The sequence below is a fragment of the Electrona antarctica genome, assembly GCF_951216825.1.
Source record: "Electrona antarctica genome assembly, chromosome: 12".
NCBI classification, from domain to species: Eukaryota; Metazoa; Chordata; class Actinopteri; order Myctophiformes; family Myctophidae; genus Electrona; species Electrona antarctica.
Genome location: NC_136793.1, coordinates 48429954 through 48446334, shown reverse-complemented (window position 1 = coordinate 48446334; position 16381 = coordinate 48429954). Strand labels below are relative to the sequence as shown.

The window sequence follows — 16381 nt, the reverse complement described above, 5'->3', positions numbered from 1 at the left end:
CAGTAATGCAATACAGTGAGGACATGAATAACAAGGAATTTAAAGATCAATTAAAAGCAAGAGTGTAGAAGTAGGTCTTGAGCTGCGCTTTAAAAATGTCTACAGAGGCTGCCTGTCGAAGGTACAGTGGAAGTTTGTTCCACGCCGTCGGCCCGTAAAAGCAGAAAGCTGCTTCATTAAAGCTATGGAAATGTTCTCTTCCTACACTCGCATAAATGCAGACCAGCCTCTCGTCTGTAGCGTAAATATAAAAAAACGTTTTACCTATACTCACCAAAAGAAAGGCGGGTTGTGTAATTAAGCCTACTCTCCTTAGTGGATGCACTCTGAGCCCCCCACCACATGTAAAAAATGCACTTTTTGGCCAGAAAGGGATTCTTTTTCACGTCGAGAAATATCCAATCTACAGGCTCACAATGGGTTGTAGGCTGGTAAAATCGCCTATATGACATGCCCAAAATAACGATGCCAGGTTGAAAGTGGTAAAAATAAATGTGACGTATACATTAGCAGCCACCCCAGTGTGAAGTCATCCCAGATACAGAGTGTAGGTTCTCAAGGCTAAGTTAAGTGTGACAAACCGTTGGCATGGTGTCTTTACCCCCCCTTCCCCCACACCTCAACCCCCCCAAGTGATGACAAATAGCCTACAGCACAGAGTTGCTTCTTCATGACAATGGACAGTCTAGAGGCCTTTCAGCATGGCTACAATACCACTCTGTTCTATTGTGATTTAGTGGTCAATTTATCTCCATATTTTGCTCAATAGGACAAGATAGCAGAAGTGAGTGTCCCTCCTCTCTCTACCCCTTAATTCATTGCGTTAAACACAGCTCTTCCTCAGATAGACATATTACCACGGTGGGCGGGTGTACAACCGTGTGGAAGCAGAGCGGTCTGTGTCTCTTCCATGGGCCTGTCACTCAGCAGGACCATCCTAGCTGCCAGGGTCAGAGGGGGTTAAGCAGCATCTGTCATCCAGAGGAACGGCATTGTGTTGTGGGGAGGGCTGCGGCAGAGAGCCCCCGCTTCCCCAGTCTGTGCCGGGTCCACACCTCTCGCCAGAACAACAGGAAGGGCCTAGGAGAATCTCTGGGGCTCGACTCGACCCGGGCTTGGAAGACGAGGAAGCACTCTGACATCACTGCCATCGAGCGGAGACCGAAAATAACTTTCCGTCCCCCTCAGAGGACCTGTGGCCCTGGTGCAAATCCGGCCCCAAGAGGGTCACACGTACAGGGCATGTGGGGACCCATACACTAGTTATTCTTATAGGTTCGCACCGCCGCTTCCTGTACCGGCCCCAACAGAGGCCATCACCTAAACTCTCATCTCATATGCAACTCCAGTCACGTGATGCAATGCGGCACAGCTGTCCAGCTGTCCAGCTTTGTTACATCGCGTTGGTGTGCGGAATACAAATTCTGTTATGACCCATTTAAGAAAGCCGTAACAGTGGTTGATGAGCTAAGCCCGTTTTCTGCTGGGTATCAAAGCATTTTATCAGCCAAATTCTTTTTCAGCAAGACGTTTGGGTGTCCTGCTGTGGGAAGTCTTGAGCCTCCCTTGGAGATTCATTACTTCTACTCAGCTGTTCTCTCATTTATTTAAACTACAAGGGCTCACTCGTGACACGTCGCTTCATCTTCTTTGCAGAGGATGGATGGATGCATGCATGCTTGGTGCGTAGAGTGTGAGCTGTCTCCTAACAGGAGGTGTGTGGGCGACTCTGCCCATCTCCCCTTTTAGAAACTGCATTATTTGCCTGCTCTGGGGCAGATATGACTTGTTTCCTCACAGCAGGCACATGTGACCAGTCTACACAAACAATAAAAGAGCGGATATCTCAGCCGGCAGACTGGCTGTTCTTCCTGCTCTTTAACACTGATTCCGCTGTTGTTTTGCAACACTACTGACCCGGAGGACGGACAGACTTGGGCCACATGTACGCAGGTTCTCGCAAGGAATGTTTCTCTTATCTGATGCACATTTTACACGAACCCCTTCTCAGCCCTCAGCTCCTGGCCAACAAACACCAATCATAGTTCAAGACAATTCATGGATACAAGTTAACTAAAGGTGGCCTTACACTAGCCGATTTTTTTCAATCTGAAATCTGATAGCACCACACACTACAGGATAATCGGAGCGGGGCAGAGCAAATATCAAACATTCTTGATGTTGATCGGGCCGATCCCGATCGCGCTTTGAGTGGTCGGGCACCCCCTGAGCGTCAAAAATGCCCGATTATCGGCTAGTATAAGGCCACCTTTACAATGCCCACATTGTGTGTAGAATTTACTGATTTGTAGACTTTCTTGGTACACATTAGCCAACACCACCACCATCTTTAAATGAAATACTGTCACCCACTGGCCTCCTGAAGCCACCAGTAGGCGTTTGCGCAGGTCTTACCCAGGTCTTGAAAGGAGAAAAGGGGCTTTGATGACACGCTTCTTCATCCAGCCGATCAAGGGGTCCATTGGTTTGAGGACAGCTAGGCTCGTCTAGTTGCTCAAGCAGACGTACACTTTTAATGCAAGCAGTCAACAGCAAATTAATAATCAATTAACAGTTTGAAGGCCGCCCGGGTGGCACAGGGCTCATTCCTCCATGGTGCATCGAGCTTGGACAGGCCTTGCACAGTGCACACAGAATAAAATGGTAAATGGTGCATTTATATAGTGCCTTTATCCAAGGCGCTTTACATAGATTGTGCATTACATTCACCCATTCACACACATTCATACACCGATTGCGGCGGAAGCCATGCAAGGTACCAACCAGCACATCGGGAGCAATTTGGGGTTCAGTGTCTTGCCCAAGGACACTTCGACATGTAGCCAGGAGGAGCCGGGATTCGAACCGCCGACCCATGGATCATTGGACGACCTGCTCTACCTCTTGAGCCACAGTCGCTTCCTACTTCAGGGCCCCTTCCCTATGCTTCCTTCACTTCCACGACACGTGTTACATTATGATTCGAATCAATGCTCTGTTCCATTCTGGTCAAACAGTCAGGGTGCTGCTATTGTGCGTGTTGGCTAACTGGAAACACTCTGCTACACCAGTGGGTCTCAAAGTGTCCTTGAGTGGGTTCCACATGGCCCTGTGGAACCCAACTCAAGTGTAATCTCAAGAGTTATGGGAGTCCTTGAAAGTAAAGTTTGAGAACCACTGCACACTAAATGGAACAGTGCCTTAATTAGTATCATTGGTAACACCTGTGAAGAACATAGGGAAGGTGCCCGGAAGTAGGAAGTTATTTCCAAATGGATGCTGTGCATATGGCCTGTTCTCTGTGACAGGGACTACAGTATTGACCAGTATTCACACGGTGCCACCCCAACTCACAAATATGACTGTGAGAGCGAAATGGCCACTGTGTGAATATAGTCAATTGGGAGTTGGCATAACAACTAAATAGTAAATAGATAATAGGGGGAAGGAAATAATCAATTAACAGTTTTGAGGTGAAATTTATTTGATATTTAGATACATTGTGTAGACTTTATGGCACAAAAAAAAGAAAAATCTACAGAGAGAAAAGGCACGACATTATACATTCACTACCATGTCCCCTGAATTCCATAAGATGATCAGAAACATTTAAAAGCAAACCTTTTGAGACATTAAGCAGTTGTCGATTTCATAAATCATAATTAGATCATTTATTTCCTGCGAAGATTCCCTCTACCACAACATTGCCTTGAAAGATGGTAAACCATTGATTAATGCAGAGTTGTTTTTGCCACCGAGTTTTTTTTAATATTTAATAGACAACGGGGGTAATCACGAAATCACGACACTAAAGACCAGTTGCCTTGTCTCACACATAAAATTATCTCTTTGAGAGGTATGCATCATAGCGCAATACAGTTACAGTTCAAAAGGCTTTATTTGTCCTCATATAGTTTACAGACCACATATTACAACATATTACCCCCTTGTGATGAGACTATTGCCATTTTGCCCATGGAAAGAATGTTACAGTTAAAGGCAGTGATACGAGGTTAAACTCGAGTTACACTTAGCCGAGCGTGGCCGCAGCACACCGACAACCGACGATCTACAAGCTACGAACTAAGTATAGCTCGGGTTTAACACTTTGTTGGTCAGCAGATGGGGAAACGGTATCCGCATTCTTGCCTCAGCATTGTCCCATCACAGACACACAAATACACTGTCCAGAGAGACCAATGGGAGACCTTATACCCATAAACCTTGCCCCCAAAACCTGCCTTAGAGTATCATTCACAGGTGTAAGACAAGTGCTGAATACATGTAAACGAACCACATCTGAGATCCACTCGTGAAATAATTGGCAAGTCATGATCACGCCTTTTATGGGGAAGTTCTCACGTACACACAGCCCCCGATCAGGTTCGGAAAATATAAAAATATTACCAATCTCCTCAAAAATATCCTGTTACATCTGTAAGTGTTGTATATTAAAAAAAGAAAGAAACACTGAGGTTGAATCATGATCTTAAACAAGACCCCATTCTAGTAGCACAATGGTGGGCTTCCGCCCCGTTTGTTTGTTTGACTTGTTTTCTCGTTTGTCTCGAGAAAGACGCGCTGGTGACATTATGAATTTCCCCTTTGGAGATCAATAATGTATATCTATCTAATCTAATCAATTCAACAGACATGCACACCCGTACAAACAGAAACTTGAGCACACAAAAAGGGCAGAAGCATTAAGGTGTCAGGATGAAGGCAATGTTTGTATGGAACAAGTTATTCCAGTGCGCCACAGCAATTCAGAGCCTAGGAAAATGAACATTCTCAAACTGGGAAGTTGACGGAGCTTTAGTAATATGGCATTGTGTCTATGGGTGCGTCTGCGCGTGCGTGCGTGTGTGTGTGTGTGTACTTAAAAATCCCTGGTTTAAGGCTGAACTGGAACAAGTACAGTACAGACTCCTCTGTAGCAGAAACAGTCCACTAACTTTCCCAGCTACCAGTTTATTCTCATTAGAATCACTGACAGCTTAAGTGATGCAACATAAGAGATATCAGGGAAAGCTTAGGCCAATAGGAAGGTAAAAAATATATATATCTGTACTCCTACACCCATAACCACTTAAACCCTATATACTTCACTGTACGTCAATAGCCTAAAAATAGCCCCACAACCTTATAGGTCTGCTATTTTCACTGAGTGTTTGCCTATTATGACATGCCCTGAAGACGGATGCTCGGGTTCGTGTGGGGCGGGCAAAGATAAGAAAAAAAAAAGCAGTCACCACACACTTCTCAAGACTTCTCCTCGTGCTTAAGGTCTGACATGTACTGTACATATAGGTGGGCGACGCAACGTCGGTGTCAACCCTTAGAGGCAGGGACTACTTGGCCCCAATGTGAAACGAGGGAGGTCACTAGAGCGTTGGCTGGCTGGCTGGCTGGCTGGCTGGCTGGCTGGCTGGCTGGCTGCAGAGGTGGCAGAGCAGAAGAGAAGGGTTCCCAGTCAAAGGAAAGGCGTGTGGGAGCAGCATGTTGGTGCTGATGTTGACTGGGTGCAAAGCGGGTATAAGGCTGCTACATCTCCGTAAACAGACCCCAGCATGCAACACACGCGTGGATACATCGTCTACCCGTCAGCTCCGCTAAGGAAGGACTACGCGACAGAAAAATACACACATGAACACTGAACCTCAGAGAACCAGTGAAGTAAGGCATGCCTCTGGGGGGGGTGGGATGGGAGACAAGGGGGGGTGTATGCAGCTCATGACAAGAGGCTGGAGGGGGCGTAGCACCATCTGTGGCTATTTTTCAGTGCGTTTTTTCTCTGGGGACTTCCGTTAGGGGCGACGAGAACTGTGTGTGTGTGTGTGTGTGTAATAGGGAGTGTTACGGGGGAGAAAGAAATGGCAAGAGCAGTAAACACTTCCAAAGTGACTTCCTTCAGCTGAACCGAGCCTGCATGGATCTGCCCAGCTCCAGCTTTCAAGAGATCAGTCACTGCAAAGGCATCCACACCTGTGTGAGTGCGTGTGCGCGTGCGTGTGTATTCATGTATGCATGAATTCACTAGTTTGCGCTTATGTGTGCACTGTGTCGTGTGTGTGTGTGTGTGTGTGTGTGTGTGTGTGTGTGTGTGTTCAATTTAGAAGTTTGCGGGAGAGTGAATACCTGTTCGGACAAGATTGTCAGTGTTAATAAGACACGTTGGGTTGGGGGGGGGGGGGGTTGGAGGTAATCTCTTAATGAAGGCTGCGGCAGGAAGGGACACGAATATGAGCAACACAGAGATCTGTGCCAGGAAATGCAAACCGTTGAGCTACAGTATGTACAGCTAAAAGACAAGGGGAGAGATCAGGGAGGTCACCGTCTTGAGAGGAATGTTTCAGAGACGACATTAACACAAAAGGAGGAAAAAAAACATAAAACACAATAAATCAAATATGGCAACAGACTATGGAGGATGTGTCCTCTCAGAATGACACAAAGTACTTGGTCCAACACCTGCCGTTGTGGAAATTGCGCCAATTTAGATTGCTTCATAAAATATTCATCTCTATTGGAAGTGGTAGCTCCTCTTCATACCTATCCAGAGGGCTATAGGTTTGCCAAAAACGAGGCAATAAGCCGATAGCTGGCCACTCCTCCCAGCCCAGGAGATAAAATTAACTGGAGCCTTTTATCAGCTAAAGATCGGGTCGTGTTCTAGAAATCAATTCCTCTGTGGATAGAATGTCTATGATTGGGTGCAGGGCAGGGATCCATTCTACTGATCGATCATCGGTAACAGAACCCTCGCCCCTCCATGGCCTGAACTGGTTAAAGGTGAAGGCAGTGCACCCTAGGGAGCATCCCTCTTCGCAGTCTTCATCACGGTTGTAGTATTTTGTCGTTTATTTAAAATCCATGTCCATTTTCGTCACTCATCGGCGGCGGTGGTTCCTCGTACTTGGCCCTGTTGGCGAAGCTGTGGAAGGGGAACAGAGGCGAATAAACAGCTATTAGCGCTCACCGTGCCACTGCTAAACAAGTGAGGGCAGGTTTGTGGCGATGCATGCATCAACAAGTGGAATTCTGCACAAATGGTTGCTAGTGACTGTGAATGGGAGCCGAGGTTTATACTCATCATTCAAATCTAATTCACCACCAACATAGAAAAAGACCAAAATCTCTCTATATATTTTTTTCATTATCAGACTTATTGAGCTCCTTGTTTGTTTTCCTGGGGTAGATAAAAGCATCACTTTCAGATTCCACCACCCCGAGGCTGATGGCTTTGGAAAGTCAATTAGTGGCTGAATCTGATAGCCGAAGCACCTTAATCGAACAGTTCAGGCAAACGGTGGCCCTAAACAGAGGAATAAGACAGATCTGATGAAATGGTGCAAGGATTCATCCAACCACCTCTCCATCCATTCTTCCCTCCCTCCGTCCCTCTCAATCACAGCACAGACTCCTTTTCAACTGCAGAATTCCATTTGTATGTTAATGAGGGAGAGGGAGCCATCTTGAAGACCCCCCCCTCTCTCTCCCTTTTCCCCTCCATCCCTCACCACCACCCAGTCGATGTTAGCACAGAAGCAGACAGAACTGTTAGTGCGTAGTCTCTGCAAGACGTGGTGTTCCTAAGCCTTGATTTTCTTTTTCATACTTGGTTGCACGTGGGTGTTTTCTGTGACACGTTGTGACCTTGTAGATGTGCCATTTTAGCGTGCGACACCCGCACGCGACCAAGTATATAACTCAGGCATTACTCACCCAGTGCAATATCACCACACATTAACCCGAAGAGGATCCTACGAAGACAGACGTCAGCCGAGGCCCGACGTTTCAGTTGGAGACTAAGCTCAACTAAAACTTGCCTCCTCGGTTCAGCTCTAAAAGGTGGAGGGACGGACGTTCGGGAGGTTTGTGATTTTTAAATAAAGAAAGCCCAGTGGATTTGGGGTGAGTGGTGGCGGTCGGTCGCGGCCGGCCTTCTCGGGATTCTTTAGCGCTATGCGGTCTTATATAGGCCCAGTGCGACCCGGCTGACCTCCCCATGCAGCGCAGAGGCTCAGAGGCCGAGCGCTCATCGCAACCGCAGCCCCTCTTTGATGCGCCCGCCTGTTTACGCGCTCCAGGGGGAAAATGGGAAACACATGCCGGGTTTGGGGCGAGATGTTTGGGGGGGGGGGGGGGGGGGTGGGGGGGGGGGGGATAGGAGGCGAAGCACAAAACGCTCCATGTTGGTAGTGGGCCAGGAATGTTTGATCCTGGCCCACTTTGGCCAGTCCAGCCCGGATTCCTCCCTTTTTCTCCTTGTACGGCCAAAAGCTCTCTGGCTGTTATTTAGAGCACGGCCAAAAGGGAACCAGTGGCCTTACAGAGAATGTGATACACAGAAATGAGAGCCTGTGCTGCCAGCACATAGTGTTTTTAATGGGTTTTCTATGGTGATTCTTTGGACCGTATAGGTACAGGGCCTGCGTAGGCTTTTCTTTGGATGTTTTTTGACTGACCGCCACCTCGTAGTCCTCTTAAAAGAAGGAACGAAAGCCGATTCTGAGAACAGTCTGCACAGATGTCTGGATACACACAAATGGAGTGAGTAGGCTTGTGTGCGTGCGCGCGTGCTCTCACACACACACACACACACACACACACACACACACACACACACACACACACACACACACACACACACACACACACACACACACACACACACACACACACACACACACACACACACACACACACACACACACACACACACACACACACACACACACACACACACACACACACACACACACACACACACACACACACACACACCACGGCAGGGAGCATTTCTCTAGGTCAGCAAAAACACTTAACGACCTGGCAAATGCTTCATATTTCTCTGAGATCTGGTGTTATTGATTAACTAATTCAGACTGAACTATGGAGTTAAATGTGCACACACACACACACACACACACACACACACACACACACACACACACACACACACACACACACACACACACACACACACACACACACACACACACACACACACACACACACACACACACACACACACACACACACACACACACACACACACACACACACACACACACACACACACACACACACACACACACACACACACACACACACACACACCACGGCAGGGAGCATTTCTCTAGGTCAGCAAAAACACTTAACGACCTGGCAAATGCTTCATATTTCTCTGAGATCTGGTGTTATTGATTAACTAATTCAGACTGAACTATGGAGTTAAATGTGCACACACACACACACACACACACACATTCTACACACACACACAACTCAAACAGTGACCACAAACCCCTTCCTCAACACCACAGTATGGTGTGAAAGCAGCATAGCCATGCAGAACACACAGAGGACCGAGCGAGACGAGGAAGACTCCATGAGACGGACTCTAGCAGCCATCAGACTTACACAGCCTCCCTGAGCCCTACACCTGGCTCAGCTACTCTTCTGCAGCCTTCGTGCCTCGTACAGTGCCCTTCTTACGCATCTAGATGCAAAATCACAGAGGGGAGGAGGGGTGAAGTTACAGGTCTCCCCCCACCTGCGTAGGGTAGGGTTCCCCCTGGAAATATTTTAAAATGTCCAGGATGTGTAGAATGGTGATTAGGCGTGAGCTCAAAGTAATAATACAGCTGAGGTAGTGTTACAAAAGGTTTTTTTATTTTTATTTTAGGATGAAATAAAATGGCTGGAATGTATTGCAAAATGTCAAGTCACTGGGATGGAAGGGGTCCTTGGTTTGAAAAACGTTGAGGACCCCTGCTGTAGGGAGCTTAGAGTATATATTAATAGAGACGGCACCGGATTTCTCCTCCCATCCACTTGCATTAAGTTGCTCAAAAGCGCATGAGACGATTTCACTCCTCCTTCCGGGTAGGAGCAGAGTGCATTCTGGGATGGATTGCCCCAATAACATGAACGTGCTGGCCGTTGACTATCATTGCGCCATTTGCGCGCGTTCACGTATGAAACATAGCGTTCATGTGTCATGGGCCCAATAACATGAACGTGCGCAATGATAGTCAACGAGCCCAGCGCTGGCTCGCGCTGCAATACCTAATTTGTCCACTATGTCCACTATGTCGCCACAGGGTTTCCTCCGGGTGCCGTCTCTATTAATATATACTCTAAGGTAGGGAGTCTTAACCACTTCCATACAGTACTTCGTTGAGGAGTCTCCCAGGGATCCATACTATACCCTCTAAGGTCTACACCAAATCTCTTCGCCCCAAAAATAGCCCTGTTTTCAAGATTGATTTAGGGTCTTTTTGGCCTTTATTACGATAGTACAGTGAAGGGAGACAGGAAACGGGGGGAGAGAGTCGCGAATGGAACCCGGGACACGCTGTCACGGTATAAAGGCCTATGTGGTGCGTGCCTTAACCGCTCACCCCCAGATCTGTTATTTTCTGTCATTTTGTTTGACCCAGAATATGAATGCTAGGGTTAGTGTCGTTAATGGTAAGACTGGCTGGAGGGGGGCAGGCAGCAAATGATAGGATTGAACTATTCCACTGCCATACAATAGCTCCCTCAGGGTCAGCAATGTTAGTACACAATGAGAGAGATTAGAGAGATGGATGTAGTTTCAAACTTGTAATTATAAAATGCATATACATGCACTGTCCTTTTTATTTTATGTCTTTGTTGCAATTGTGAACACTGGAGAGATAAAAAAAAATTGGTCAGTTGGCCAACAGTGGTCATCGTATATTGCATATTTTGATATGTATTTTTTGCATGGTTGTTTGTTGTACAGTTGCTTGTCTAGTTGTTGAATATGCATGGACCACAATGGCTTCTTATGGGATTACCCATTTGGCATATTTGTATGTACTGCTGTACTTTTGTAACCGTCAATAAAATATTATTCATTTTATTTTAGTCAATTCAATCAATGAAATCATGAAGATGATTTTTATTTTATTTTTTAAGTTAAAGCTCTAGATTCTGACGGCAATCCTATACCAATTTGATCCAATAAGGCAGGGGTTCTCAACATTTTTGGCTGGGGACCCCCGGAAATGCTTTGGCCATGTCAACTTTAACAGCTTATTCCTGAATAAGAATGTAACTGGAAAAAAGGATACTAGCCAAAATGTCAGAGCTCTCAAAATGTAATATCCTGTAGTGTACTCGTCCTCTCTCTGATATCCCACAACGTTTCCATTCAGGACGCCACAGAGGACAAAAGAAGTCATATAATTTGGGTAATAGAGATCAATGTGATTAGCTGCCCAAGATCAGCAAATGAGAAACTGTGATTTAATTTGTACATCAAAATAAAACCCCATGATTTTAATTAGATCGTAAAACAACCCCAAATAAAATAAATACATTGAAGAAGGGAGAGATAGCGGAGAGAGCGAACATATAAAGGATGGTTAAGAACTTTTAACCATTGACTGAATAGTTAAGCCCCTCAGCATCTTCTACAGACATATAAAATCATTCTGCTGGTAAATTCAATCGGTTTCATCTGTTGCTAGGAGACAGCTTTCGGTTGGTTAATACTTTCAGCGCCATTGACGAAGACCTTTGTCAATTGAAGCCTAATTTTGATACTAACACTTAACGCCATTGCCGAAGCCCTTCGGCAATTGCGCTTTTATAGTGCGTTCGATTGCTCGAGCCAAAATGCTACTTACGTTAGCCGGTTAGCTAGCTGTGTTGTTAGCACAGCACTGGATCGCCCATCTTAGATCGTCATCGCCATAATAATCCATTCTATCAGTTTCTTTCAATCGCCTGTATCTCCTATTACTTGTCCCAGATGGCATTTTTGGTCAAAACAACGTTTCTTTGACGGCACAGAGCTGACGATCTGGAGCTCTGCAGAGCTCCGGTCTGGATTCACAATGTAAACAAGGCTGGCCCAGCTCTGTGTAAATTCCTAACTTAGGACTACTACTAGTGGAGCGGAAATGGCGGCTTTTCAAAATAAGAGCTCAAATTAAAAAAATGCTGGCGTGAATTAGATCCTAATTTTTCAATAAATGATAGCGCTGAAAGGGTTAATAATATTATCTTGTAGCTAGCATGTTATGTTGTAGTTAGCCAACAATGTAAAGGTTCAGGGGGAGAGAAGCACATACGCCAATTTATCAAAGTACAGATTTAACAATAATAACTCCTGGACATTATGGCCAACTAGAAATGCTGACAGTTGTTCAATAAGTCTCTTTTTATTGGTACAGGAAGAACAGAATGGAGGTTCATACAGTATGTGTTGCGTTGTTGTTGTTGTGGCTGTTTGGTCAACAGCGGACATACAGTACTGACCTCCTCTAGTTCTCGTTGCGTCTCTGCCTCCATCCGCCTGATGTCCTCCATGGTCAGCTCCACCCAGCTGTCGATCCAACAGAAGAGCTGGCGGTGGAAGTTGGTGAAGATCCTCTTCTCTTGCTGAAGGACAGACAGACAGACACCACGAACGAGAACAAGACCAAGCTGAACTATGACGGGAGTAAAACAAAACGTACTGCAATTCGATGCAGACGTCAAGCTTGAACACAAAGGTTCTAACGAAACCAGTCATCGCCATTTTTCAACCTTTTAATTTATTGTTTAATAAATTAGTGCTATTTGAACACCCTTTACGTCTGTGTGTAAATATTGAACCAATAAAAAGTATTTTTTTTAAAAAGCGCTTCTGACGGAACCTTCCAACTCCATTGGATCCTCAAACTCGTTCGTTTCCATCATTGATTAGAATGATGAATTCCACGGGTTTGGTCAAAAACATCATAACCCTATTTGAGCTGAATTTGGGTAAAGCGATGATAATATGAGGACACAGTCAAGTATCTGACAATGTATGAAGTCACCATACCAACTGATGAGGCAGTATTGTGTTCTAAAACATGTTTGAATTTCCTGAAAAGTTGATATTTTTGGACATAGCTGGCTTACAGCAGAGAAATCTACGTAACCCTCCTAAACTCCCAAATTGTAACCTTTTGCTCCAACGCATTCACGACACTGAATATGTTTCTGTGTGTGTGTGTGTGTGTGTGCTGACCTTTTGTATGAAGTTCTCCACCTTGGTCTGCAGGCCCCACCACTTGAACTTGACCGTGACTAGTTTGTAGGCACACATCCTTGGACATTCAGTCTTACTGACCAGCTCCTTCTGTTGGGGGAAAAGGAACGACCACCCGGTCAATCACCCACGATACTTAAAAAAAAAAAGCAATATAAATGAACCACTTTCACCTTGGTGTTCATATTTTGGGCATGTCATTATAATTCCATGTCTTTATAATTCTATATACATTTATAATATACGAAAATAGCAGATCTACACACTCAACACAAAATGTCATGGTGCGATATGTTGTGAGCTTGTAGATCGGCTATTTCCGTCTAACGAAAGTATACAATAGGGCTTAATTGGTTAATGTCACAGATATAACGAAGTGTTGAAGCACAACTTTGTAGCGTAAAAAAAAAGAAACGCTCCCGTGACGAGCTGCGTGCTCAGAGGAAATTAATGTGGACTAATCTCAGCTGTATCCAAATCCAAAACGGCATGAATGCGTAATGCTTTATGGGTGTGGAGGAGCTTGCTGAAATAATGATCAGCATGGAGGATTTTCAGGATATGCAGATCAAAGTGACTAATCTAACAACAAACTTTCTACATCCATCTGCACTCTTGCTTCCCTGTGAAGAAGAAGAAGAAGAGAGGGAGGAGGAGAGGAGAGGTAGGTGGGTGGGTGGGTGTGGAGAGCCGAGCAAAGTGGCTCAACTCCAGATGAAGGGGGACCATTTCTCTGCCTCCGCCCTGACAGTCAGCGACACCGTCCCAGACAGCCTGCCTTTGTGGCCTCCGTTGAGCCAGATAAAACGCGGCTCGCACAGCGATAAGGGGGGCGTCGTGCTGCTGCAAAGCTGGCTACATTATTAACACCCGGGACCTGCTTGCCCTCCCGCAGCACACACACACACACACTCCCTCGGAGAGAAAACTCGGTTTAATTAATCACTTCATTTTTGGCTCAGCATTCCTGGAGAAAATGCCACAGACCCCCGTCCCAATCGGCCCCTATATATGCATCCCACTGCTGTTTGATGCTGTGATCTTGGGAGGAAGGAGGAGTGGAGAGAGAGAGAGAGAGAGAGAGAGAGAGAGAGAGAGAGAGAGACAGAGAGAGAGGGAGGAGGGGAATGTGAAATATTTCTAAAATTTGCGGTGGGTTTAGAAAAGTTGTCATCGCTAAAAGGGGAACTTCACATAAAACGGATTCCACATCAAAACACTTGCGGTGACATTTCTTCTCCCCTCTCTCTCTGTGCGCCCCGCTCAAAGGAGCAGGAGTTTTCAGAAACACAAAGGGTGCCGATATGCAAGCATGTGTGCATGCAGAGATAGACAAGAGCTGTACTGCTGTTCTGAGAAGCTGGCACAAATTGTGACTCTGGTTGTCACTTAACCACTTTTTTCTCTCCACCTTTTCAAAAACATGTCTTTTTCTGTGTCCACAGCAGACGGGATGGTGATCTAATTAAAAAACACACAAAAAAACAAAAAGTTGCACTGCTTTATTCCTACTTTTTAAAAGCTGGGTTTTTTTGGGCAGGGGGGGCGGGGGGGGGCTGCCTTTGTTCCGAGAATAGAGAGCTTGGAAGTAAAGGAAACTTTGTCATGGTGAACTATAGGAGGGCTCTGCTGCAGGGTGGAAGTACTCTGTGCTCTGACATCAACTGAGACCCACTTATGAAGCTGCAAGGAGCGGAGGGGTGGGGGGTGGCTTCAATAACAAAAGTTTTAATCATAGCTACATCACTCAGAGTCTCACAATGTTAAAATTCAGAATCTGTGCCCGCAAGACGCTATTGTCCTCTCCTATCAGTAACTTATTCTTACATTTAATTTATTTGTCACATCTGCCCTGTGCATTTTTTTGATTTCCAGGCAAACAGAAATGTGTTCTTTATTCATATGTTCCAATGTTCAATGCCAAAAACACAATTAAATCGCTAATCGCAATAATTTGTGAGACAATTAATCGTCAACTTAAATCCGTAACACCGTGACAGCCCCTATCCTCTCTTATCCTCCGCTCCTACATCCTCTCATTTTTCACTCCCGTCACGTGCAGAAAAAGCGGGGCCGTGTCTGAGGAGAAGGTGGTGGGCCGAGCTCAGACTGAAAGAAAGAGCTCTAATCTGACCTGATGACTCGCCATTTCTATTACGGCCAATTAGAGCTGGGAAGGAGGTGATTTGTCTTCATCAAACCGCAGCCTGTAGCTTCGCCACTGAGCCTCATCCAGGCCTGCTCTTTCCCCAACTTACCCTCCATTCAAGCACAGTGCGCACACACACACACACACACACACACGCACACACACACACAATGCCTGCTGTTATGCAAACATTTATTTTGCTGTCCTACGATGTCTGGCCTAGAAACACTGCACCCATCATTGAACTTATGTACTCCAGTTTAAATTATGAACATCTGTACCCACTAGTTACACATATTCAGGAGAAGTTCTAGTTATATCCGTGTAATTAATGCCTTTCTGTGTGTATAATAATACCTTACATTCTGTACATACATGGTCTCTAGTCTAGACCGAGTTGGAAGTAGGCTGGATGGAATTGTACCAAACATTCTTGCACAAGATACACTTGTACAGCTTACTGTACATGGACAGTCACCACACTTGGGACACGATGTGCAGCTTCACCGATGAACATCACATTGTGATGTGTGCGTCTTCATTCGCATACTGCACACATAATAACTTTATGTGGATAGCTGAAGTTTGGACACGGAGGCCATGCCGTTATCTTTCATGTTACTGGTAACAATGACCAGGAATTAGATTATGTTTAACTTCATGATGGCCGATAATGTGGATTACTTTACCAAAACAATAACCTCCCCGCTTTCTCAGCCACACATGAGGATCAAACCTAATGTCTTGCCCTTATGCCCTCTTGCCACCCTCGTCTTGTCATGCTTTAGAAGAGTAGAGCCAGATATTTATTTATGAAACTTCTTACGTTACTGGCAAAATATGCAACCAATGTGTCCCGATCTTTAACCGCTTTCAACCTTTTCTCCCCATTTTAGGCATTGCATTATTCAGTATTTTAGCTGTGACGTGAGCGCCCCCCTCCTGAGATACTTCCGGGTCCTACTTTTGTGTCGCTTTTGTGTCCCCATAGAGTTATACTGTGACGCTCCGTCAGACTAAATCTGAGACGAAAACAACCACGAAAGTCTAATTTTACCGCTTTCCTCGCAACAACAAAGCTGCTCTCCCAAATCTGGCTGTGACAGGCCGTCTGCCCCACATGGAATACTATCGCCATTTTATTTCATTGTGTCAACTTAATCCTAATTAAT

At 45.5% G+C, this 16381-nt stretch overlaps 1 protein-coding gene across 2 annotated transcripts in view; it reads right to left on the bottom strand.

The window, feature by feature from the left end:
- Positions 1 to 3459: 3459 nt before the first annotated feature.
- LOC306934243 (phosphatidylinositol transfer protein beta isoform) overlaps positions 3460 to 16381 on the bottom strand; it is a 33263-nt gene continuing 20341 nt past the window's right edge. Inside the window, exons 8-11 of one of the 2 annotated variants that reach the window (XM_079516809.1) lie at positions 13040 to 13150; positions 12301 to 12423; positions 9427 to 9505; positions 3460 to 6934 (exon numbers count right to left, since the gene is read on the bottom strand). In XM_079516809.1, the coding sequence (XP_079372935.1) occupies positions 9458 to 9505; positions 12301 to 12423; positions 13040 to 13150 (282 nt within the window). In that variant the 3' untranslated portion in view covers positions 3460 to 6934; positions 9427 to 9457. The remainder of the gene's footprint in view (positions 6935 to 9426; positions 9506 to 12300; positions 12424 to 13039; positions 13151 to 16381) is intronic. The other variant, XM_079516810.1, reaches the window with a different exon arrangement.